The sequence below is a fragment of the Pelophylax lessonae genome, assembly GCF_965119305.1.
Source record: "Pelophylax lessonae genome assembly, chromosome: 1".
Classification (NCBI taxonomy): domain Eukaryota; kingdom Metazoa; phylum Chordata; class Amphibia; order Anura; family Ranidae; genus Pelophylax; species Pelophylax lessonae.
Genome location: NC_138768.1, coordinates 553236506 through 553263667, shown reverse-complemented (window position 1 = coordinate 553263667; position 27162 = coordinate 553236506). Strand labels below are relative to the sequence as shown.

At 43.0% G+C, this 27162-nt stretch overlaps 1 protein-coding gene across 1 annotated transcript in view; it reads left to right on the top strand.

The window, feature by feature from the left end:
• Positions 1-19603: 19603 nt before the first annotated feature.
• LMNB2 (lamin B2) overlaps positions 19604-27162 on the top strand; it is an 84131-nt gene continuing 76572 nt past the window's right edge. The window contains exon 1 of the mRNA XM_082270935.1: positions 19604-19971. Coding sequence (XP_082127061.1) covers positions 19741-19971 — 231 coding nt within the window. The 5' untranslated portion in view covers positions 19604-19740. The remainder of the gene's footprint in view (positions 19972-27162) is intronic.

The window sequence follows — 27162 nt, the reverse complement described above, 5'->3', positions numbered from 1 at the left end:
TATTAAAAAAGAATAGCGCAACCATGCAAAAGAAATGACTATTAAATATGGAGACGATCCATTTTTTATGGATAGTGTAGGACCCACTGATAATGGGGTATTTTGACGCAGTGGTGGGCTTGAGCACGATATGGCCATATGGTGGGACCAAATCCCCATTTTTATTTATGGATTGTCTCCATATTTAATAGTCATTTCTTTTGCATGTTGCTTGGTCCATAGCTGCACCGGCTTTAGATATACATGTTCAGGGTTTGCTCCCCCGATTTTTTGCTTGTTTATTATGTATTCGGTCTGACCAGACTTCTGTGGTTGAGCATCCCACCCCCCACACACACCTGTACTCTATCAGAGTCCACCATCAAGTAGATATAGGAGGAGTCCTTTGTAGTTCATTAGCACATCCATCCCAGCAAGAAATGTTGTCTCCAAGGGTTGGAGAGGCTGGATTCACCCCTTTTCTATGGATAGTGTAGGACCCACCAATAATGGGGTACTTTGATGCAGTGGTGGGCTTGAGCACGATATGGCCATATGGTGGGACTAAATCCCCATCTTTATTTATGGATTGTCTCCATATTTAATAGTCATTTCTTTTGCATGGTTGCGCTATTCTTTTTTGATATATAGGGGAACCCGAGCCGAGCTGCAGGTCCGTGTGTCCATTCAGACACAAAGCTGCCATTCGGCCCCACCCCCTCTCTCTCCTGATTGGCTCACTGACTGTGATTGACAGCCGCGGGAGCCAATGCGATTTCCACTGGGCACCCGCGATCGCTCCCCGTAGAGACAGAATGGCGGTCTGCTGTAAACACAGCTGACTGTTCTGTCAGGAATCAACACAGGGCTCCGGTGTTCCTCCTATTTAGGTCCCTGTGTTGATTCTATAAGCCCCCCCCCCACAGTTAGAAATCACCCCCTATGCATACATTTAGGCTGCATTCACACTTGAGCGTAGCATTTTCGTGCGTTTTTACCTCAATTTTTACCGCGATTTTCAGGCGTTTTTGGAGGCAGGCATTGACATCTATCAAAAACGCTGGTAATCAGCCCAAAAAGAAGCTCTTGTACTTTTTTCAGCTACAGTCGTTTTGCTTCAGGCGTTAAAATGCTCAGATGTGAACAGGGGCCATTTAAATGAATGGGGTTTTACTTGTTGGGCGTTTTAGAACGTTGTTTTTGAGCGTTTTTGGAGCTGAAAAATGCTCAAAAACACCTAGGTGTGAATGGAGCTTTAGCCCCTGGTGTTAACCCCCTCCCTGCCAGTGGCATTATTACAGTAACAGTGCATATTTTTAGCACTAATTACTGTAGTAATGTCACTGGTCCCCACAAAAGTGTCAAAAATGTCAGTTAGGTGTCCGATATGTCCGCCGCAATGTCGCAGTCAACCTAAGAATCGCTGATCGCCACCATTACTAGTAAAAAATAAATAAATAAAAATGACATAAATCTTTGCCCTAGTTTGTAGAAGTGATAACTTTTGCGCAAACCAATCAAAATACGATTATTGGAATTTTTTTTTTTCAGAATTGTCTCTTTTTTGTTTATTGCGCAAAAAATAATTGCAGAGGTGATCAAATACTATCAAAAGAAAGCTCTATTTGTGGGAAAAATGACATCAATTTTATTTGGGTACAGCCTCGCACGACCGCGCAATTGTCAGTTAAAAGAAAGCAGTGCCGAATCACAAAAAATGGCCTGGTGGATAATCTTCCGGTCCAGAAGTGGTTAAAAATCATTAAGCAGAATCTCTGAGTGCTATAACTAGAAATGAAAGAACTCTACCTTTCTGAAGAAACTCTGCTAAATTCCTGTCTAGCAGCGAGTGATCTAACTAATTTTAAGGGTCAGAATCTCAACAGCTGATGCTGCAAACGGTGCGTGTTTCTTTTAAAATACATGATGGTGGCTGCTGTGTTTATGTGTAAAGGGTTAACTGCTGAGTTGACCTACCCCAGTGATGGTAATCCTGCTGGTGCTGAGATTGTTGTTTTACAGGTTGAAAAAAATCTCAGTGTAGGGTTTGTGTACAACACAATCAGCACCAATGATATCAAGTAGTTGCCTTTTTTAAAACTTTTTAACTTTTGTAGACACTTTACTGTCTGCATTGCAGGTGGGGCTTCTCTTCCGTGATTTAAAACAAATGCAGGATTTCTGGCAGGGCTGAAGTGTTAGCTGGAATCTTTTCCTCTGTATACTTCACAGCTAAATATCTAAACTTACCTGATATACTGTAGTTTGTCAACTTTCATTTTATAGTGTATTTTTGCAGCAGAATTTCAAATTTGAACAAAACAAACAGAATTAGATGTTCCATTTAACTACAAATTGAAATACTATGTACTAGTGAAATAATATTTTTATGCAGAGAATTCTATTTTTTTTTCCTGCTAACTTAAATATATCTGAAAACGATCCATGAACTCCCAACAGGATAAGTGCTCTGAATGAAAACTCAAACTATGTCCATCTGTTGGAACAAAAAACAGATGTACAGGAATCCAGGGGCCCTTCTAGGGAAGACTGCCAGGCAACGGAATATAACATATTCACATGTCCTGCATGAAACACAGCTCTTCTTGTCGGTTCACACTACTCCGACTTGTCAGGCGACTTGTCAGCCTGACAAGTCACGGTCATTCGCTTGCCATTGAGTAGTACGGGAGCCGTTCTAATAGGAACGACACAAGTCGCTCCGACTTAGAAAAAGGGTCCTGTACTACTGCGGGGGACCTGGATAGACTTGCATAGACATTCATTTTATGAAGTCCGTGCAAGTCGCGCCGAAGTTGCACTGCACGCGACTTCACAGGTCGCCCCGAAGTCGTGCCGCGGTAGTGTGAACCGGCCTATTTTTTAATTTATATCAATTTGTGTTAATTTATCCAGTCAAATAAATAAGGAGATGCTTTATGATAACTTAAAAAGTTAGAAACTTTTAGAAAGTTGGAAATAGCATTTAATGACTAAAGATACTGAAAGTAAACTGAAGTATGAAAATGTAAAAAAGAAAGAATAGCGTGTTCTCTAAAGCCCTGTACGCATGGGTGTCATTGGGCGGTTAAAAAAAAAAAACAGCTTTCAGCCAATGGTTGAGAGCACTGACTGGAATGTTCTGGCATGGGGAGATCGATGTACTAACATCAGATTGTTAGTACAGTAGCTCCAACTTGAGCCGTCAGGTTTTTTCATTCAGCCCACTGGGTTGAATGGAAAAAAACTACTAGTGTGTACTAGGTTTAAGGCTGCTGAGAATTGTTGTGATGCTATAAACAGCTGGATGTGTAATTTCATTAGTTTGCGTTTTCGCAAACCCCCCCCCCCCACCCTTAATCTTTTTTGGCTGTGTCTAGAACTCATATGTGCCAACATGGTCTGTACCACTCAAATGGCAAATGTTCAGCCACACAAATGTACCATGTCTTTTTGCAGTGTTTAGGGGCCACATGTGTTGTATGACATTTCACTGCGAAAGAGACAGGTGGCTTTAAAGCTGAGCAAGGGGAACATTTTTGCTAGACATGTATTTGGCAGTGATATATATATATATATATATATATATACATACATACACAGTGCCTTGCGATAGTATTCGGCCCCCTTGAACTTTGGGACCTTTTTGCCACATTTCAGGCTTCAAACATAAAGATATAAAACTGTAATTTTTTGTGAAGAATCAACAACAAGTGGGACACAATCATGAAGTGGAACGAAATTTATTGGATATTTCAAACTTTGTTAACAAATAAAAACCTGAAAAATTAAGCGTTCAAAATTATTCAGCCCCCTTAAGTTAATACTTTGTAGCGCCACCTTTTGCTGCGATTACAGCTGTAAGTCATTTGGGGTATGTTTCCATCAGTTTTGCACATCGAGAGACTGAAATTTTTGCCCATTCCTCCTTGCAAAACAGCTCGAGCTCAGTGAGGTTGGATGGAGAGAGTTTGTGAACAGCAGATTTCAGTTCTTTCCACAGATTCTCGATTGGATTCAGGTCTGGACTTTGACTTAGCCATTCTAACACCTGGATATGTTTATTTGTGAACCATTCCATTGTAGATTTTGCTTTATGTTTTGGATCATTGTCTTGTTGGAAGACAAATCTCCGTCCCGGTCTCAGGTCTTTTGCAGACTCCATCAGGTTTTCTTCCAGAATGGTCCTGTATTTGGCTTCATCCATCTTCCCATCAATTTTAACCATCTTCCCTGTCCCTGCTGAAGAAAAGCAGGCCCAAACCATGATGCTGCCACCACCATGTTTGACAGTGGGGATGGTTTGCTCAGGGTGATGAGCTGTGTTGCTTTTACGCCAAACATAACGTTTTGCATTGTTGCCAAAAAGTTTGATTTTGGTTTCATCTGACCAGAGCACCTTCTTCCACATGTTTGGTGTGTCTCCCAGGTGGCTTGTGGAAAACTTTAAACAACACTTTTTATGGATATCTTTAAGAAATGGCTTTCTTCTTGCCACTCTTCCATAAAGACCAGATTTGTGCAGTATACGACTGATTGTTGTCCTATGGACAGAGTCTCCCACCTCAGCTGTAGATCTCTGCAGTTCATCCAGAGTGATCATTGGCCTCTTGGCTGCATCTCTGATTAGTCTTCTCCTTGTATGAGCTGAAAGTTTAGAGGGACGGCCAGGTCTTTGTAGATTTGCAGCGGTCTGATACTCCTTCCATTTCAATATTATCGCTTGCACAGTGCTCCTTGGGATGTTTAAAGCTTGGGAAATCTTTTTGTCTCCAAATCCGGCTTTAACCCCGGCTTTAAACTTCTCCACAACAGTATCTTGGACCTGCCTGGTGTGTTCCTTGTTCTTCATGATGCTCTCTGCGCTTTAAATGGACCTCTGAGACTATCACAGTGCAGGTGCATTTATACGGAGACTTGATTACACACAGGTGGATTCTATTTATCATCATTAGTCATTTAAGTCAACATTGAATCATTCAGCGATCCTCATTGAACTTCTGGAGAGAGTTTGCTGCAGTGAAAGTAAAGGGGCTGAATAATTTAGCATGCCCAGTTTTTTATTTGTTAACAAAGTTTAAAATATCCAATAAATTTCGTTCCACATCATGATTGTGTCCCACTTGTTGTTGATTCTTCACAAAAAATTACAGTATTATATCTTTATGTTTTCGCAAGGCACTGTGTGTATATATATATATATATATATATATATATATATATATAAATATTGCATCCAGACAATGTGAAAGAAGTTTGTTTGAAATCTTTGCAAATTTATTAAAAGTAAAAAACGAAAAAATAAAAATCACATGTAATTAAAGTGGAGTTCCACCCTAATTTTATACTTACCTCCATCTTCTCGCTCCGGGTCACCTGAAAAAGAAATGGATAATCGCATTTTTTTTTTTTTTTTACTTACCTCGTAGCGAAGAATATATACTTACCTTACTTCCTTCTTCCTCCTTCCTCGGCCGCGGCCCGTCGTCACTTCCTGGCTCTGCAATGATTCCTGGGAGCTGAACGTCATCGCTCCCAGGAATCATTGCGCCTGCACCGGCCCCCGAAGAGAACCTTCCAGAAGAACAACCAACTCTGCAGCACTCCACCAATCAGGCCTGTATGGTAGAGTGGCCAGATGGAAGCCACTCCTCAGTTAAAGGCACATGACAGCCCGCCTGGAGTTTGCCAAAAGGCACCTGAAGAACTCTCATACCATGAGAAACAAAATTCTCTGGTCTGATAAAACAAAGCTTTAACTCTTTGGCCTGAATGGCAAGAGTCATGTCTGGAGAAAACCAGGCGCCGTTCATCACCTGCCCAATACCATCTCTACAGTGAATCATGGTGGTGGCAGCATCATGCTGTGGAGATGTTTTTCAGCGACAGGAACTGGGAGACTAGTCAGGATCAAGGGAAAGATGAATGCAGCAATGTACAGAGACATCCTTGAGGAAAACCTGCTCCAGACCACTCTAGACCTCAGACTGGGGTGAGGTTTCGTCTTCCAACAGGACAATGACCCTAAGTACACAGCCAATATAACAAAATAGTGGCTGCTGAGCAATTCCGTGAATGTCCTTGAGTGGTCCAATCAGAGCCCAGACCTAAACCTGATTGAATATGTCTGGAGAGATCTGAAAATGGCTGTGCACCGACGCTTCCCATCCAACCTGATGGAGCTTGAGAGGCCCTGCAAAGAAAAATGGAGGAAACTGCCCAAAAATAGGTGTGCCAAGCTTGTAGCATCATACATTTAAAAGACTTGAGTCATTGTAATTATGGGGTATTATTAGTCCAATTTTGAGAAAAATAATGAATTTAATCCATTTTGGAATAAGGCTGTAACATAACAAAATGTGGAAAAAGTGAAGCTCTGTGAATACTTTCCAGATGCACTGTATATACACACACACTGATCAGCCATAACATTATGATCACTGACAAGTAAAGGGAATATCTTGTTACAATGGCATCTGAAAATGGTGGGATATATTAGGCAGCATGTACATGTAATCCATGAATTCGATATGGTGAAAGCATAAAAAAATGGGCGCCGCTGGAAGGGCTTTGTTCTAAAGGTGAATATTTCATAATGTGCTAGTATGCAATGCAAACTAGCACATTATGCCTTTATCTTGCTGATTTTTTGTTTGTGTTTTTTCAGCAGGTTTACAACCGCTTTTAAGCTTTTCCCCCTCGGTTTTCACCTAGTGATGTGACTGATAACACACTTCCTGTATTGTAGTGCCCCAGCTCTGGATGAAGGAACACAGGGGCACCTTTGGACAGCAACATTGTCAGTCTGGGGGCAGGGGAGTGTTAGATATACTAGCAGATATAAATATGCCAACAAATTGAAGCCAAACTCCAGCTAATTTTTTAGCAGTTACAGCCAACAGTTTTGTTCCTTTTGGGATAAAGACTTTACATAAATAAACAGAAGTTGATCACTGTAAGCAATCATGATAGTGGAAAATAGTTTGTCTCATCCCTGTAACTGATACTTTTGCAAGACAGCTTGCCCTTTTGAAAAACAGCAGATTAACTATCCAGATCACCAGGTGAAAATAGAAAAAAGCAAGCCTAAAAAAGAAAACAAATGCATCGTCTCCGGTTCTTTCTTCCAGGATCGGGATGACGTCACTTGGTTCAGCAAGAAGCTCTGAAGTTCCGTCACGGTTCCCTGGACCTTCAGAGCACATGCGCGGCTGATGTCAGCCTTAATATCTCCTAAACTGTGCAGGTTTAGGAGATATTCATTTTTCCTACAGGTAAGTCTTATCATAGGCTTACCTGTAGGTAAAAATAGGAAAGCAGGGTATACAACTGCTTTAAAAACCAAAACTGGATGCAGCCACCACATCTAAGGATTGGTAGGCTGCAATATATTACATTTTTGGTTTGGGGTTTAATACCGCTTTAATATATCTATATGACAAGTTGACAAGGTTTCACAATCAGGCAAACGACATATTACTTACTGTGCTTTGTGTCAATGGTGTCTTAACCACTTCTGGACCGGAAGATTTTCCCTCTTAACCACTTTACCACCGGAGGATTTTGCTGTCTTCCGTCCAGGCCACTTTTTGCGATTCGGCGCTGTGCAACTTCAACTGACAATTGCGCGGTCGTGCGACGCCGTACCCAAACGAAATTTACGTCCTTTTTTTCCCACAAACACTTTTGGTGGTATTTGATCACCTGTGCGATTTTTACTTTTTGCGCTATAAACAAAAAAATAGCGTTTATTTTGAAAAAATAACAATATTTTTAACATTTTTTTATATGAAATTCCCCCCAAAAAAGATGTAAAAACCAATTTTTTTAAAAAATTTTGGCCAATTTGTTTTATGCTACATATGTTTGGTAAAAAAAATCGCAATAAGCATATTTTGATTGGTTTGCGCAAAAGTTATTGCGTTTACTAACAAAGGGAAATATTTCTGTCATTTTTGGTGTTTTTTTTTTAACGCGTAATGGCGGCGATCTGTGATTTTTTTTGCGGGACTGCGACATTGCGGCGGACAGATCGGACCCTTGACTGACATTTTTTGACACTTTTGGGGGTACCAGTGACATTACTGCAGTAATCAGTGCTATATATATGCACTGTTACTGTAAAAATGACACTGGCAGGGAAGGGGTTAATTTTATTGGAGAGGGAGGGGTTAATGTATGCCTGGTGCTTACTGACGTGTAGGGGGGGAGGTGACTGAGTGAGTCATGGACAGATCGGATGTCCAGCTATGCTGAACAGTCCGATCTGTCACTCCCTGTCACTATGGAGATCCGCCCGCTGTGTTTACACACAGCGGGCGGATCTCCAGACTCGATCCCCGACGATCGGGTAAGAGCAGCGGCGATCGCCGCTGCTCCTCCCCTGGCCCGACTCCCGCTGTGAATGAAAACAGCGGGAGCGAGCCTCCGGCGGCGCGCAATCGCCGCCCAGAAGGGGGAGTGTCTGACGACGTTAATACTACGTGTCAGACGATAACGAGCCACTCTGCCGCAGTAGTATTACTGTGAGCGGTTCTAAAGTGGTTAATGACCAGGCCATATTTTGCGATTCGGTACTGCGTTAATTTAACGGACAATTGCGCTGTCGTGCGACGCTGTACCTAAATAAAATTTATGTCCTTTTTTCCCCACAAATAGAGCTTTCTTTTGGTGGTATTTGATCACCTCTGCGACAATTCTGAAAAAAAAACAATAATTTTCACTTTCTGCTATATCACATTCCCAAAAAAAAAAAAAATTAAAAATCCAAATGTTTTAACATTTTAGGCCAATTTGTTTTCTGTTACATATTTTTGGTAAAAAAAAAAAAAATCGTAATAAGCGTATTTTGATTGGTTTGCGCAAAAGTTATCGTGTCTACTAACTACGGGAAAGATTTATGTCAATTTTATTGTTTTTTTTTTTTACTAGCAATGGCGGCGATCTGCGATTTTTAGCGGGACTGCGACATTGCGGTGGACAGATCGGACCCCTAACTAACATTTTTGACACTTTTGGGGGGACCAGTGACATTACTACAGTAATCAGTGCTAAAAATATGCATTGTTACTGTAATAATGACACTGGCAGGGAAGGGGTTAACACTGTGGGTGATCAAGGGGTTAAATGTGTACCTAGGGGCATGTTTCTAACTCTATGGGGGATGGGCTTGGGAAATGATCACAGAGACCTGTGATCCTATATAGAAGGATCACAGGTGCTTTGATCATTCCAGAGAGAAGAACGGTCAGCTGTGTTTACAACAGCCGACCGTCCTTCTCTCTCAGCGGGGAACGATCACGGATGTCAGGCGGCAATCAGAGCCATCTGCCCCCTGCATCAGAGTCCCTGCTGCCGAGTGGGGACGGGAGCGTGCCGACGCGGGCTCGCCCCCTAGCTGCGGGCATGCAACCAACGTAGCCCTACATTGTTTCGCGCAGAAGGACCAGCCTGCCGCAGTAAATATGCGGTGGGCGGTCCAGAAGCGGTTAAGCTGGGCTGTGTTCTGACAAACGTGCTTTATCAAATGTGTCACCTTCTTTAGCTGCCCACCACATACATGAGGGTTAAATCTAATTTCTGTTACCAGCTTGTGAATTTTGAAGAAAATGGGAATGGCACAGTGTTCAGTACAACGCCCCGATTCCCCCCTACACAGTTTTGAGTTAATCAGACCTTACTAGCTTCAAAAAATGCATTTCTAAATATGAAGCATACATATCATTTAAATCCCAAACTTGGGTCCTTTTGAAGTACATTCTCTGTTTTGAGAACAATCCTTTGTAAAGTGTTTCACTATTGTGTTCTGAAAATTTTGTTTACTGCTATGTGGCACAAGATAAAGAAAGCTAAAATGCTAGAGCATATATAGATAGATATAGATATATATAGTTATATAGATAATGCATACCTCCTAACTTTAGAACTTGAGAATGAGACACACTTCAAAATGAGTGACCTGAGGCATGCATAGCGTTCCATGGTGAAGAGTGGGTGTAGCTAAATTAGGGATGTAGCCAAACTGTTAACAGTGGAAGGGGCTTAAGGGGCATGGGTAAACAAACCCCAGTCTTCCTTATATCTATAAAATATGCTTTGATTGGTATGCCATGAGCAAGAGTCTCACAAACAAATATAAACCACAGCAAAATCAGTAAAAACAAAAAAAATTAGACTCCTATTACATATGATTTGATGCACACTTTGAGTGAACACTTTGTCTGCATCTTCCTTAAAGGAGAACTTCATTAAAAGCAATCAGCAACTGTTAATACAATGAACACTTTGATGAGAAGTATATAACATACAATATAGTGTATGTAGTGCAGGAGTCGTTAAAGCAGTGTGCAGGTGTCAGGAATACATAACGCATAAAGTGCTGCAGTCAGTGTCAGGTTTAGGAGTATATAAACGTACAGAGAGCAGTGTCAGGAGTTTGTAATGCACGGTAAGGGTCAAGAGTACAAAATGAGCAAGTAGTGATAGAAAATGTGCAGGAGTCAGGGTTGTGTAATGCATTGTGTAGGGGCAGGGGAGTGCACAATGCCCCCCAAAATCAATACTCTCCTCCTCCTCCACTTCCCCCCTCAAAACAAAACAAATCGAGCACTAATCTGCACACTCATCCCTCCCAGTAAAAAATGTTGGCCCCCTGCACAAATCCTCCTCCTTCCCTCCCAGGACAAATTTTACCTCCACCTCCCAGCACCACCACCCCCCCATGCCTCACCCAGTACAGATCCCCAAATCGTCAGGGCCCCCAAAGTCATCCTCCTTACATCAGGGTCCCCATAACTACTCCTCTTACAGCAGGGTCCCCAAAACCACCCCTTTACATCAGGGTCCCCAGAGTGAACCCCCCCTTACATCGGTGTCGCCAGAGCCATCCTCCTTATATCATGGCCCCCTGAGCGTCCATCCCCTACATTAGGATTCTAAGAGTACCCCTCCCTACATCAAGGTCCCCAGAGCCACCCCCAACAGTAAATCGGGGTCTCCAGAGTTTCCCTACCCCCTTTGCATCAGAGTCCACTCTGTTCCATTCAGCCTGCAGCTACAGGTGAAAGCTGGGAAGCGGAGCACTGGCAGCAGGTCTTGAGAAAGAAGTTCTATCCTCCTCCTCTATATGCTGGGGGCGGAGCAAGAATGTGGGTGGTTGCTAGGAGGCCGGGCAGTCCTAGCAACCAACCACTAGAGCTGACAGCAGCAGGCAGCGGCAGTGGGTGGAATCTGTGCGGCAGAGTGGAAACAAAGGATATTCCACCCACTGTTGACTAGCCCCCTTATTTTCACAGACAGTGATGGTTGGCAAACCCTACGTGAGCTCGGGGACCAAAGCCTGGATCCATGGGATGCTTGGATTTAGTTGAAAACTCAAGACAGTCCTGCGTAATTCGGGACAGTTAGCAGGTATGTTTATTTAAGAGAGAGTGTATGTGTGTAAAATCAAGCTTGCAAGCAAAAAAATAAAAAAAATGTGTGTATATATATATATATATATATATATATATATATATATATACACACAGATATACAGTATCTATATTTCTGAACACTACACACTTTAAAAAAAAAAACAAAGATTTTGGATTATGTAAATTATAGAAAACCTGAGCTAAAAAAAATTCAAGCTGTCTTCTCCGGAGAATGCTAGATGCCATGCTGTCATGCTGATTTATTGGTTTCATTACTTTTCGAGTCATTGACCTGTAACAAGTATGCAGTTCTGACTTTACTTGTATCATACCTGGTAAACAAAATGCAGATGTGCTAATGTGCATAATTGCGAGGATGGGGCTCAAAATGAATACCCAGATTAGATAATGGAGCAGTAGCATTGTTACTTCAATCACAGCTGCACAGTTCGTAGTAAAACAGTTGGTAGTAGTACTCGGAAATGAACCACAGTTCACGTCAACCAAAACATTTGGCTTTTCTGTAACTTGGGTCTGCATAGTTCACTTGCAGTCAATCATGTTTAATAAAACACCTGTCAGCCTAAGAAAGAAACAGCTCACTTAGCAACACATAATTGTTTCCCTGTTATAAAACAACACATGACTCTTATCGGTCTGGCAATTAAATGGTTTCCTTTGGAGCCCTCCCCTTGGCATGAATACACTACCAAGCCCTCCTTCTCCCTCCCTCAGCTGTCTCAGCGTCCTTATATCCCTTTGAAAAAGGCGCCAAGATTCAAACAAAAATATCCTGACAGTCTTGGCTTTGCTCCCATCTGCAAATCTCATTATCAGAAAAATGCTGGGAATTGTTATTTCTACCTTCAGGAATATATCTACTTGTTAATATGCCTACATTTTTGTGTTCCAGACTTGAAATATGATAAGTACTTATTTAAAATACATATCAAAAGTAATATGATTTTTACTATTGCTAAAAAGAAAAGCCTTTCAGCTGGGAGTCTGAGGCTACAAGAGACTTGGCAGTTATTGTTCAATCATCTATTTTTAATAAACATTGTAAAAATACCTAAAGCTTATTTTGACACAATTTTCAGATTTATATTTGCAGGCGCTTTTGTATTCTTATGACTGCATAGCATATATTTACTTACTGGTTCTACTTTATTATATCCTTAAATCAATATACATCTGCAGCAGAAAAACAATTTATGATGTAGCCCATTTTGAGGATATGGGCCTGATGTACGAAAGGTGTGTTGAGGACTATTACATGTACGATTTATCGATATGTTTCATTAATCAGATGTAAGCTGGTTGCAAATCATTTTGTAAAGCACTGAGCAATCTGTTGGCACTATATAAATTCTGTATAATAATAATAAATTCTGTATAATAATAATCAAAATACACAAACATTTTTTTGAGAGACCTACCCTTAACTAGGTACACTCTATTCGTTTTTTTTTTTTTCGCTCAACCCAGCGGACTGAGGAGCTCGTTGTACAAACTATCCGACCTTGATCTGCCTAAATGGAAGAGGATGGATTCCCTTCCATTTTTTTTATCGGACTGAATCAGACTCGAAGGTGGGCAGGTGTAAAGGGACACTGCACTGCTGTAGTCTGCAGCTTTATCAGTACAAATACTGAGTTTCTAAAAGTAGTTTGTTGCAAAGGTTTGTGCATGTTTCCACCACCTGACAATGCTCAGGCCTAGCAATAGGTCACTGAGGTATTGAGTTCTGTCATATGGTGGGTAGCTGTGTTTACCGACTTCCCCATAGCCTACAAGTCCTGGTATTTTAGGTGACTGACAGCATAGAGGAGAACTTTAATGCAAAATTTTAAGTTTGGCATTATTGTGACTGCCAATGAACATTTCACCAGCTAGCACAACCCCAGATTCCAGGGGAATGAAAAAAAAACTGTACAAATGGGCTGAAATAATATGACATGCACAATTTAGAATATTTTAAAGATGCATACATTTTTGCCATAACCTTCAAATTTGCCATCAGCTTGAAGCCCATCTACAGTGAAATGAAAATGAATCCATGCAGTGGGATTGCTACCATTTATTTTGATCATGCTTATTTAGGTCTAGGTTTCCTTCCAGATCTCCCCATCATCCAGCAGCTGGCACTCTTCTTTTCTCCCCTAGGCTCCAGTGGTGGACTGGTCTTCAGGGTCCTCACCTTTAGTGCAGGATTATGGGCTCTGTATTTTTCTTGATGACATCAGAGAACCGTCCGATGATGTCATTTCTCTGACGAAACGTGTCAAGATGTAACGCACGCTGCCTCGCTCTGAGCCCTTCGGTGAACCACACGTCAAGTTCCCACTTCCGGGTACGGCGCAAGCTTCACCTACAGACCCCGGAGAGCAGCCGCGAGGCTGGAACAAGTCTGTAAGGGCACTAGCAGAGACGTTCTTTTCCCTGTTTCGAGTGAACACAATGCATTTATTTTTTAACGTTTTTAACGTTGTTGTTCGTGTGAAGAGTTTTAAATAAAAGGAGTTTTTAACCTTCTACACGATAAGGAGCCTTCTTTCTTTTATATTTTGAGCCACAAGGCGTATCCAGAGGACACCTATATACCAACAGGAACCCGGAGTATATGAGAACAAGCGCAGACTGATTCTTGCTGGCGCACGCCAACATGTATCCAGGGGATCTGGCAAGTGAGCTATCTTACCATTCTGCACCCGAGGTGAAGTGGAGGGTCACGCCACTACTGCATCAATATTTGCACTGAAAGGACTATACTGCACTCTTTGCACTTTCTTCTTTCCAGCACAATATCATCACGGATTATATTTAAACCACTGGCAGTTTGCCTCTGGTTTTCTGATTGTATTTATTTATAAATTTGCACTTTATGTATGTTACTGTATTTAGCTTATGAATTTAACCGTCAGCACATGTAATGCACTTTACGGATGGTAGTCATTTACCCAGTTAACGTTTGCATTTTAATTATTAATGGTGACACTTTTATTACACAGTATATATGATTTATATGGGTATAAGGCACTAAATTTTAATATAGTTTATATTACAGTATATCAAGCAGTGGGGTTATACAGCCCCCCCCCCCCCCCAGTGGTTAGCGCAGTTTCTTCCAACCATTTGCACATACCTAACTATATATATATATATATATATATATATATATATATATATAGTCTTGAACTTGCGGCTTACCGTTTCAGAAATGTTATCCCAGAGGCGCGAGTGAAAACACACACACATATTGCTAACCTGCGAGTGCTAGAACATAAGGGAGAAGAGGCTGTGGTGGCCAGCCTATCACCTTATAGGGGAGCCTGGGAAAGAGAAGGTGTAAAAGTGCTTTTTGTGGCCCTCTAGATCTAGTGTTTAACTCTTGCAGTATGTGGAACACATCCAAAAAACACATTATCTTTTTTTGCTGCAATGTACAGCATGTCAGTTGCAATGTGATGCAGTGTAGGTTTACAATAAACCACATTGCACTGCACATGGAGGCATACACTAACACGATAGTGATGATACTGATGGAGGCAGAAAAGGTGTTTTGTAGACACCTCCGATGGCAGTTTATCAGAGAGAAAATAAAAAGATCAGGAAAGATCCTCCAACCTGTTCAATTTTCATTACCCCACATGAGCCTTTGGCTGTAGTTGCCCCATGTTATTATTTATTTTTATTATACAGGATTAATATAGCGCCAACAGTTTGCGCAGCGCTTTACAATGTGAGGGAAGACAATACAGTTACAATACAATTCAATACAGGAGGAATTAGAGGGCCCTGCTCGTTAGAGCTTACAATCTAGAAGACCCATAGACACTAGATTGCTGATTCAGGAAACGTATGCCTCGTACACACGCAACGATTGTTGGCCGACCAATCGGCCGTCTTTGTCCAGTGTTGTTGTGTTGGTTGAAATGTGCTCTAGACTGCACACAAATTTTATCGGCCAACAAAAACCAACTTCAGAAGTGATGTCATGTTCTGGTTTACTTCTCTGAGCATGCCCAGTCTTGCTCATCAGATTTTTGTCTGCCGAAATCTGTACTGACTGATGAACAATCGGCCGTTCTGTTGACGGCCAACAAAAATTTTATAGTCTGCACACCAGATTTTGTTCGGCCGAAAAGTCGCAGTCGGTTGTCGGAAGCATCATACTAAAAAGCCGACAATCGGCCGATCGGACGTTGGCCGAAAATTCACGGCCAACAATCGTTGCGTGTGTACGAGGCATTACCATTCAATGTCTAAGGACAGCTTTATATTTCTTGGGACTCCAGCAGCATAACCACCATGCCACAGTTCTCTCACACATTGGAGGCTCACTCTTCTAGCTACAACCAGGGTATTGACTTTTTTCCGGTTTACTTTATTACAATATATTAACACAAAACATTAAATATTTCAAGCATCCATTAGAGAAAGTGGGACTACCCAACTAGGTACTTGCCTCAGACCTGGGAACTCAAGTCCAACAATCTTACAACCATAGACCAGGATAGTCTTGTTGGCAAGCTGATTTAGCAGCTGATTCTCCCCCAGCTGGTCATGGTCTCTTCATGAGAGAAGGTATGCACATGGCTGACTTTAGGAGAAACTCCACCATATTGTGTCATACATGCTTCAGGTCTAGGGCCCACTCCCATCACAGAACTCACATTATTCTGGCCCAAAGCTCACCTTCTTGAATAAAGAATGTCCACACTGGATGCTTTTTCAATGAATAACTGATGAACAACATAAAGCAAGATCTGGAACAACAGCTTTACATCTTCCCCATTTCTCATTTACAGTGCAGAACCCTTCAGTGCCACCATAATGAACTCCTAAAATCCAGCCATCTTCTGAAATCCTCTTTCATGAGTTCCCCGCAATGGGCCCTCACATGGGAGTCTCTCCCTGACCTACAGGGATAACCAGCTCCCATCCACCTTCTGCTCAGGGCCCCACCCACACCAGACTATAAAGGGCAGAGCACTCCACCCACTAGCATCACCAGGAGAGTGGTCTCTGTTAAAGGGGCACTACCACCTGCTTACAGGCTGATCTTGCTAACACCAACCTCTAGGACAGCCTTTTTCAACCAGGGTGCCCAGGCACCCTGGGGTGCCTTGACGTTTCTTCAGGGGTGCCTTGGCAAAATGCCTAAAAAATTACCCAAAATTGTATATAAGCTGGTATGTGGATGAAACCTTTTAGTTACACAAAGCCCCAGGTTTTATTTTACACCATTACAACCTTTTAGCTGCCAGCCTCCCAACGACCAATGACATCATCAATTGATAAGGAGGATGTCAGTTGCCTGCATATCATCCTTGTTTGACCCTCCCTTGTCTCTCTCCATCAGCTTTGGCGTCCCATTAGCTAAGTGATGGAGAAAAACTTAGGGAGAAGAGAAACATTGGAATACTAGTCAGCACCAGTTTGCAAAAGTGTATATTTTTTACATTTTAAAATGGGGTGCCTCAAGACTGTCCATAATTTTGGAGGGTGCCTCGAGATTTTCCATAATTTTAAAGGGTGCCTTGACTGAAAAAAGTTTGAGAAACACTGCTCTAGGATCACTAGTTCCTTGGCTGTAGCAGTGCTCCAATGGCTTCAATACTTTCTAAATTATTGTCTTAGAACAAATTTAAAGATTAGGAGGTTTGACTATCATATCTCTGTATTAACCAAAAAAGGCAGCTCAAAGGTTGGTAGCAAGCACCATAAGCAGGAGTATATCCACAAATGATAGGATCCATCATAAAAGTTTGATGGGGCTTTCTAACACTTGCACTCCTCCTCCCCTACAGAGATATTTTTACACTACATGGCAAAAACACATTAGTGTGAACATGTTCCATAGGAACCCGTTAAAAAAAAAATGTTCTGCATTTCTGCAAAAAGCATGAAAAAACGCATTGGTGTGAACGTGTTCTACAGGAACCTGTGTTAAAAAAAATGTCCTGTGTTTCTGCAAAAAGCATAAAAAAGGCATTGGTGTGAACGCGTTCCATAGGAACCCATGTTATAAAAAAGTTCTGCATTTCTGCAATAAGCATGAAATACGCATGGGTGTGAACGTGTTCCATAGGAACCCATGTTAAAAAAAAAACATCCTGCATTTCTGCAAAAAGCATGAAAAAAAAAAAAAAAACACATTAATGTGAACGTGTTCAATAGAAACCCATGTTAAAAAAAAAAAAATGTCCTACATTTCTGCAAAAAGCATGAAAAAAAAACGCATTAGTGTGAATGTGTTCCATGGGAGCCCATGTTACAAAAACGCCCTGCATTTCTGCAAAAACGCATTAGTGTGAGAGCCCATTCACACTAGCACGACTTGTGAGGCGACTTGTGTAACCCCAGGTCGCTTGACATAACAAAAGCAATGTTAATCAATCAGTGCTGTCTTAATTGGCACTACTGAAGTCGCTCCGACTTCAGAAAAGGGTCCTGTACTACTTTGAGGCGACCTGTGATCCGACTTGTCCCATATACTTTAATGGGAGATGCCTCCTTATCTTAATTGAAGCGACTTGTTATCAGACTTTCCAGGAAGAAGAAAGAGATTAGCAAAGGCATTCCCCACATTGCAGCCATGCCTATAATCGAATATATATATATATATGTAATGGTATATATATTCCATTATCTCTGCTTGGTCTGTGTGAGTGGCACTGGTGGACACTGATTCGTGGCACTGATACGTGGCACTGGTGGACACTGATACATGGCACTGATACGTGGCACTGGTGGGCACTGATTCGTGGCAATGGTGGACACTGATTCATGGCACTGGTGGACACTGATTCGTGGCACTGATATGTGGCACTGGTGGACACCGATTCGTGGCACTGGTGGACACATACGTGGCACTGGTGGGCAGTGGCACTGGTGGACACATACGTGGCACTGGTGGACAGTGATACGTGGCACTGGTGGGCAGTGGCACTGGTGGACACATACGTGGCACTGGTGGGCAGTGGCACTGGTGGACACTGATAAATGAGGAAATGAGTAAAAAAAAAAAAAACAGAAAAGGGGAATTAGGTCACAACACATCATTTTCTGATTGAGTCGCGCTGAAGTCGCGGTAAAACGTTGCTCCGACATGGGGCGACTTATGGTCGCGGCAGTGTGAACCGGCTCTGAATGTGTTCCATAGGAACCCATGTTACAAAAACGCCCTGCATTTCTGCAAAAACGCATTAGTGTGAATGTGTTCCATAGGAACCCATGTTACAAAAACGTTCTGCAAAAACGCATTAGTGTGAACGTGTTCCATAGGAACCCATGTTACAAAAACGTTCTGCAAAAACGCATTAGTGTGAACGTGTTCCATAGGAACCCATGTTACAAAAACGTTCTGCAAAAACGCATTAGTGTGAACGTGTTCCATAGGAACCCATGTTACAAAAACGTTCTGCAAAAACGCATTAGTGTGAACGTGTTCCATAGGAACCCATGTTAAAAAAACGCCCTGCATTTCTTCAAAAACGGATTAGTGTGAATGTGTTCCATAGGAACCCAAGTTCCAAAAACGTCCTGCATTTCTGCAAAAACGCATTAGTGTGAATTTGTTCCATAGGAACCATGTTAAAAAATGTCCAACATTTCTACAAAAATGTGAATGCATAAGAACCAGGTTAAAAAAAATATCCTGCATTTCTACAAAAAGCATGAAAATACGCACTGGTGTGAATGGAGCCAGTATTTTTGCACAGTGGAACTTCTTCACCCTCCAGAACTAGCCATGAATCGTCAGCAACGCTTTTGTGAGGAAAATGCTGTGAAGAATACAACTCTATGTGGACTCACTTACAAGGCAAGCAGGTGCAGCCAGCTTTCTGACCAATGAGCTCCCACTATAACCTGCCTAAAGCCAGACCGGTGCCAGCAAATACTACAGTAGGCACAAAGCCAGTAACAAAAGGCGACTGCACAAAAACACCAAAACACAGCTCCGAAGCAGCGCCTCGGCTGCCAGCCAACAGCCATAAAATGGCCGTATGCCAGTCCCACCAGGCCGCCACTCCCCTTGTTTCTGCGAACCCGCCTACTCTTCTAGAACGCCATTTTTAAGAAGGGCAAAGGAGAACGAGAAGACAACCGTACACTGTCTCAGACACCGCGCCAGTGATTCCCCCATGTGCCCTCACAAGACATGGCCGCATTAGCGTAGCGCATGGCCCTGACATCACGCGGGTCCCCTCTCCAGGATTGGACAGCGCTAATCACTCCCGCCATTGAATGAAAAGTGACCGTTGCCTGGGGAGAAAGGAGCTCCAGGACGACTCTAGTGTGTGTGATAGTAAGTGCTAGGCGGGAAGTCCCAATAAGAGCAATGGCTACGTCTACCCCCAGCCGTCAGGCGCCCCCTTTGTCGCAGTCCCCGGCTCGGGGCGCTCGCACCCCGCTCTCTCCAACTCGTATCAGCCGCCTGCAGGAGAAGGAAGAACTGCGGCATCTCAATGACCGCCTGGCCGTCTACATAGACCGGGTCCGATCTCTGGAGCTGGAGAATGACCGGCTGATGGTGAAGATCTCTGAGAAGGAGGAGGTCACCACCCGGGAGGTAAGTGTTCGGGGACCCGGGGGCTTCTATAGGACAGCAATACCGGGCTGGCTCTGCTGTGCTCTATATGGCAGTCCATTCATCATAGGAGTGGGGGGAGGGGGAGCATTGTCCTCAGCCTGGGAGGAGGAACTCCATCCGCCTTCATTCAAACTTTGCCACTTCCCAGCTCAGACATCCCAAATATCACAAGAAAAGGAGATGGGTTTTTCTTTTTTTGTCTGCTTGTAATACCCCCTCATCCAATACCAGGACTCTGATACTTTGACTGACCGTTACTCTGACAGGGTCATCAAATTTTTCTATCCGTTTCTTTTTGGACAATGCTTTTTTTTTTTTTATATTTAGGCTCCTTCAGAAAAAAGCAGCTGCAAATACTGACTTTTAAAGGCTAATGCCACACACGCAACGATTATCGGCCGACCGATCGTCCGTCTTTTGACGGCCAGCAAAAATTTTATAGTCTGCACACCAGATTTTTTTCGGCCGAAAAGTCAGTCGGTTGTCAGAAGCATCATACTAACAAGCCGAAAATCGGCCGATCGGACGTTGGCCGAAAATTCACGGCCAACTATGGATGCGTGTGTACGAGGCATTAGTCTAGGTGAAACCTAACGCTAAACTGCTCAGTGCCACATTCTAATCCAAATCTATCTAACCCTGTAAGGGGCCTTTCACACGGCCTTTGCGCCTGGTGGATTCCGTTTTGATCCGCCGATCCCCGCTGAGAAGGTGGATGACAGCTCCGTCTCCGCTTACTTTTCAGAGACGGAGCTGTCAGATCCCCGCTCTCCTCTATGGGAGATTGAATGATAACCGACCCCCTGTCTGTTTTCATCCAATCCGATCCTCCAGACGATTGGAAAATAGGGTTACCACCTGTCTAAATTTCACAGACAAGATCGGATCGTGTAGCAGTGGGTGTCAGCGGGCATGTCCATACCGACATCCACTGCTCCATAGGATGCACGGAGCGTCCAATCAGGTCCGCCTAAAAAACTGACTGCAATAATCACTATATTTACCTTTTCTACGCCCGATCTGGTCTCCAGCGATGGAAGGCGTGTGCAGGAGAGGACCAACTACAGCTGTAAAAGGAATGGGAAACTACGCCATCCGTAGACTTACTATGGGGCTTCTGTTGTCCAGTGCCTCTCCTGCACACGCCTTCACAACTAAAGCCTCGTACACACGCACAGATTGTTGGCCGATCGGCCGTCTTTTGTCCAGTGTTGTTGTGTTGGTTGAAATGTGCTCTAGACTTGCACTGGACTTTTGTTGTCCAACAAAAACCAACTTCAGAAGTGATGTCACGTGATGGTTTACTTTCCGTGTGTGTTTTCTTCTCTGAGCATGCCCAGTCTTGCTCATCAGATTTTTGTCTGCCGAAATCTGTACTGACTGACGGACAATCGGCCGTTCTGTTGACGGCCAACAAAAATTTTATAGCCTGCACACCAGATTTTGTTCGGCCGAAAAGTCGCAGTTGGTTGTCGGAAGCATCATACTAACAAGCCGATCGGACGTTGGCCGAAAATTCACGGCCAACAATCGTTGCGTGTGTACGAGGCATTACCAAAAATACTTACTGCGCGTGCGTTCCACCGCTAGCAAGTTTGCTAATCTGACAGAACACCTGCAGTTAGAAGGCGGCAGTGGACCTCTTGTTACACCCAATCAAGTCTTGAATTTCAGACTCATTATAGCAATTAGGTCAGCATATATGCTTATATACAGTAATTTTGAAACCCGTGAGACTGTTTGGATGTTTAATTTTGAAAGCCCAAAGAAGCATAGAAACAAATCACCGCTCAAAGTGCTGACAGCTGGGCCAGTAGGATTCCCAAGTAAACTGTAGTAGTCCTGCAAGACTGGGTGCTCACCAAGGTCCGCAACCTAAGAAGTCCATATGCATGTAGAAAGAAAGTGGCACTTCCAGTCTCAGGAAAGTAGAAACTTGAGTTTTATTTCTTCAAATCAAAAAGTCCCAACATCGACATGTGCAAGACAAACAGGATAGCAGCAAACGCATTTCACACCATGTGCTTATTCATAGCGATGAAGAAGCACATGCTGGGACTTTTTGATTTGAAGAAATAAAACTCAAGTTTCTACTTTCCTGAGACTGGAAGTGCCACTTTCTTTCTACATGCATATAATTTTGAAAGCCTGCAGTCAGAAGGTGGCGACGGCCATCTTGGTACACCCCGCACTGCTCAGGACCAAACGTAGTCATTTTTGGATACCCTCACTCAGTTGTGGCAAGCCTGTAAACAGAATTCAACAGCAGACATCTTGCCACACTCAAAAATACTTACTGCAAATGTGTTCCGCTTCTTCACTACCAACAATCTACTTGTCAGATTGCTGGACACTGCAGTGCGCATACGCTAGCGGTGGAACGCATGCGCAGTAAGTATTTTTGGTAAGTCAGCTGACGGAATGTCCCTTCCATCAGCTGATATGACAGGTTTGCTAGTCTGACTTCACAGCCAGTTCCCTGCTGTGCATGTGTGAAGCGTGCTGTGCTTTATGAATTGGGGTGGGGGGTACCTTTCAAAAGGTGCCAGATGTGGAGGCAGTTTAGCAAAGCTTTAAGGACTAAGCCCCTTTTTAAAATCAGTATTTTTTGCTTGAAAACTACTTAGGACCCTCAAAGCTAGTGTGTGTTTGTATATATAATATATATTTTTAGCAGAGACCCTGTGTGCAGGACCAACAAGTGCATTCACCTTTGTAGATGGGGGTGCTTTTAAACTTTTTTTTTTTTTTTTTTCTTTCTTTACCCTTTAATTTTTTTTTTTTTGGTCACTTTTATTGCTGTCACAAGGGATATAAACATCCCTTGTGACAGCAATAGGCAGTGACAGTTACTCATTGCTGAGAAATCTGGGGTCTGTTTGACCTCAGATGTCTCCTGTGCCCTAAAAGCATTCAGATGCTTTACCAACGTAAAAATGGCTCTGTTTACACCAGGGAAACTGGAAATGGCAGGACTTCATGTTTCCTATACTGCCTAGAACATCGGGGTCCTTCTGGTCCTTGATGTTTTCTGTGGTAAGCCCGGCGGAATCACCACCAGCTTTCATTTAGGGCTCATTGTTATGATGGGACATTCAGGAGAGGGCCCGCCACCTGTAAAAGCAATCCAGCAGCTGATTAGCCACTAGGTTGTCTTTTACATAAAAGAAACCATACCGGGATGATGCCTGTTTTAGCTGTAGGCATCATCTTGGTACAACCACTTAAAGCCAAATGATGTACATGTACTTGGTTTGGCGATAAAAGCAGTTAAAAGCCCCCCCCCCAACTGGGCCCTACTGGAATTTTGATCAGTGTATGGCCAGCTTTATGTTTTATTATTTATGTGGCACATCAAGTAAAAATGCAAGGACAGCCCAGAAAATGACCCCCTTCTGGAAAGTAGATACCCCAATGTAATTTTGTTATTTTGCCACAATCTTTTGGAAATGAAACCTGCCAGTACATTAAATATATAGGCCATACACAGGGGAAGGGGTTCATATGCACTTTGGATATAGTGGGAGGATGAAGATGGAAGGGGTACAGATCTGTAGGTGAGGAGGATAAAAGGTCAGACCGGATGTACAGGAGACAAAGGTGAAATGGTTAGAACGTGATCCTGCAACTTTGGGATCTGCTGATCTGGAAGTAATGAATGATTCCTTCATTCATTACTTTTTTCCTTGTATGAGGAAGAGAGGCTAACAAACAATTAATGGCTGCTAATTGCTAATGGCTACGCCATTAGCGGCTGCGCTGACCACCCAAGGTTTACCACCATGCCCTTTTATAAGCGTCGCTGCAAAAATAAGCGTCTGCCACTTTTCCATTCAAAAAGTTACAGCTGTGCATAAGTACACTGTGAAAAAGGATCCATTACTTTTACCGCCTCACAGCCAAGGATAGCGATGTTTTGGAACAATGCAGGACCCCTTCATCAGGATCTAACGTTGCTATGTTCTGTTGTGATGTGATCATTCAATAAAGCATTTTACAGAGTTCCCTGCCCTTTAAATGAAGGGGGCCATTCATACTGCAAGTGCAAGGTTTGGGGTTGCTGTGCAACATTTTCATTTATCAACCTAGTTTGGCTGTCAGAAAAAACAGGCATTCAGGAGGTATCACCTTCTGAATACCTGTCAGCTGTTCTTCTATCTCTCTGAATAGTGATCAAGGCAGATTGCTTATCAGAGTCTGTTGCAGGTGTGAATGAGTCCTAACCAGTCAGTCTTTGGAGATTCAAATTCAGAGCTTCCTTGGAGATGGACACTTTTGGACTGAATCTTCATGCAATAAATGGTGCGAAAAGTCAGTGCAATCACCATTCATGTATAAATCAAATTCCTCCTCACTTTGAATCCCCAATCATGTGTAGATGAAATAGGTAAACATACTTTGATTTTCACATGACTGGCAATTGCAGTGAATTTCCACACATGACAGCCTCCATGAGTGAATCTAATGGTGATTTATAGGAAGTGTTGTGCTTTGACAGGCTTTACTTGTCATAAATGAGCAGGTTTCTGGTCTGGAGGCTGGTGGTGGTTTATTGTTTGCTGGTATATTTAAGATTACAGCTTGTCAGAGAGAAGGCTCGGCTTAGGTGTCGTTGGCACGCTGTGGTTTGGTGCTTGGTCTTTGTTCTCTTTGACAGCTACTTCTATGGGGCTTTGTCTGGTGGGATTTAACACCAATCACACATTTGTGGTCCTGTATTAGGTAAATTCAGCCAGAACATCCTGTTATAAAAAATAAAAGGCTGATTTATAAATTCTTTCTCCCTCTGGACGCTTTTAATGTTGACGCTTTTTAACGCATAAACCAATCAATATACGCTTATTGGGATTTTTTTTTTTACCAAAAATTTGAAGGATGATACATGTTGACCTAAATTGATGATTTTTTTGTTTTCTTTATAGCAGAAAGTAAAAAAAGTGTGGGTTTTTTTTGTTTTTTGTTTTTTGTTTTTTTTTTTTTCAAAATTTGTTGATCTGGTTTTGTTTTCAGTGCAAAAAAAAAACAGAAAACGCAGAGGTGATTGTAACGGAACCGTGACCCCCACAATGTGCTTGCGTGCTCCTGTCAGAATACCGCTTCCTTCAGTCTTGAATATAGATATCAGATATTCTAGCCGCCCCTATACAAAACTAGCCGAGAATAGCTTGTATAAGATCTGGAACATTTTTATTGAACAAACTCACACTGAAAATATACCCCACCAGGTCAGGTGCTTGATTACGTTATCGTATGCAGATGAGATTGTGTACAGGAATATAATTAACGTATCCAAATTACAATCAACACAAATGGCGCTTTTCCACTGCATGGAACGGATCGGTTTGGCACTTTTCCATTGCATGGTACGTGTTAGAACGGTTCGGTACGGTTTGGTACAGTGGCGCTTTTCCACTACATGGTACGGCTCGCTTAAACAGTACCACCTCGGTTGGGGTTCCAAGCATGCTGTACCTATACCATATCCCACAATCCTTTGCATGCAGCCTTGATTGTTTGTCACTACTAGCCACTGATTGGTCAGAGAATCGTTGTAATCCCACCCACTTACTACTTTAGTGGAAAAGCAAACCGAGCTGAGTAGAGCCTATACAGTGCTGAAATGTGCCGACTCGTACCACGCAGTGGAAAAGCAAATGAGCCGAGCAGGGCCAAGTAGTGCCGAGTGGAGCCGAGCGAAGCCGAGCCAGTACCTGCAGTGGAAAAGTGCCAGTATTCTGAGTGAAAAATAAAAAAGTAAGCGCTGGTACTAGTGCTCCAATAATCAAAAAATGTGATACTGAAACAGTGCAAGTGCTAAATAAAGTGCTATAACAATTCCTGAGTGACACGCACTTGTAATGAAAAAAATTGAAACCCAATATACAGTGCTCTAACAGTCCTTCATAGGGGATAAATTAAGCAAATTATATATGACACCCTATGACATATGTGAGTATATAATAAATACTTATAAAATAAATTAATTGCAAAATGGTGATTCCAAGTGAAAAGTCCGTGTTATATCCCCAACTCCATGTGTTCAAATGAGAGCAAGGGTCCTTCACACTGTCCGTTCAGTTTTTTTCATCCGCTCAGTGACTTTTTTTTTTTTTTTTTAAACTGACACGTATGCACTTTCGGAGGGTCCTTTCAGTATGTCAGTTTTTCATCCATCCACTTGCGGATGAAAAACTGACATAATGTATGTTTATGGGATTGCAGATGACACCGCTGACATCCCTTTTTGCGTCTGTTCCGTTTTTTAAATGGAAGAAAAATCGGGTTCTCTTCCGTTTAAAAAAACTGAACAGAGTGGCCGGCTGGCTCATGACCCCCATCTGCTCCGACAGTGGCGGCAGGATGTCCCCACATTGTTGGAGGATGATTGGGATCAATGTCTTCCCCCATTATATCCCCACGGTAATCTCCGCCAGAGATAGATTTGCCCAACTGAAGTTCTTGCATAGGGCTTACTACACCCCGCAACGTTTGGCTAGGATATACGGCACCCACTCTGACTTATGCACCAAATGCCAGCAGGCGGTAGGCACATTTCTCCATGTTACGTGGGAATGCCAGCTCCTCCAGGATTATTGGAAGGGCGTTGTCCGGGAGCTCAGCGCGGTGCTGCAGGTACCGGTGCCCTTGGACCCTAGGGTCCTCCTTTTGGGGATGGGGGAGCTGGTGACCCAGGCGAAATATTCTAAGCTTCTGCTGTTCTTCCTCTGTTTCTATGCCCGGAAGGCGCTGCTGCTGAAATGGAAGGGGGCTGACCCCCCCCCCCAAGGTTGCACAATGGAGGGCATTGATAGATGCGGCTCTGTCCCTATACAGGTTGACCTATATGGGGCGTCAATGCCCTCAAAAGTTTGGGAAGATATGGGATGTTTGGATTGCAGCTAAACCACTGTAAACCCAACCCTGGTGTGTTGATGTTACTCCCGGGGCCCTGGTGGCAGGGTTGTTACCATGTGAATGTGGGACATGGGGGGCGTTTTTTTTTTTTTTTTTTTTTTTTGCGTCCCGGCTCCCCCGCGGCTCGACCTCCTGGGGCTCCCCCCGACTCCTCCCCCTCCCAGGGGACTCGGGGTCTTGGGGGACTGTGCATTATTGAGGCCCTGAGGTTCATACTGTCTCTTTGGATGTCGGCCAGTATCTGTTTCATAACTA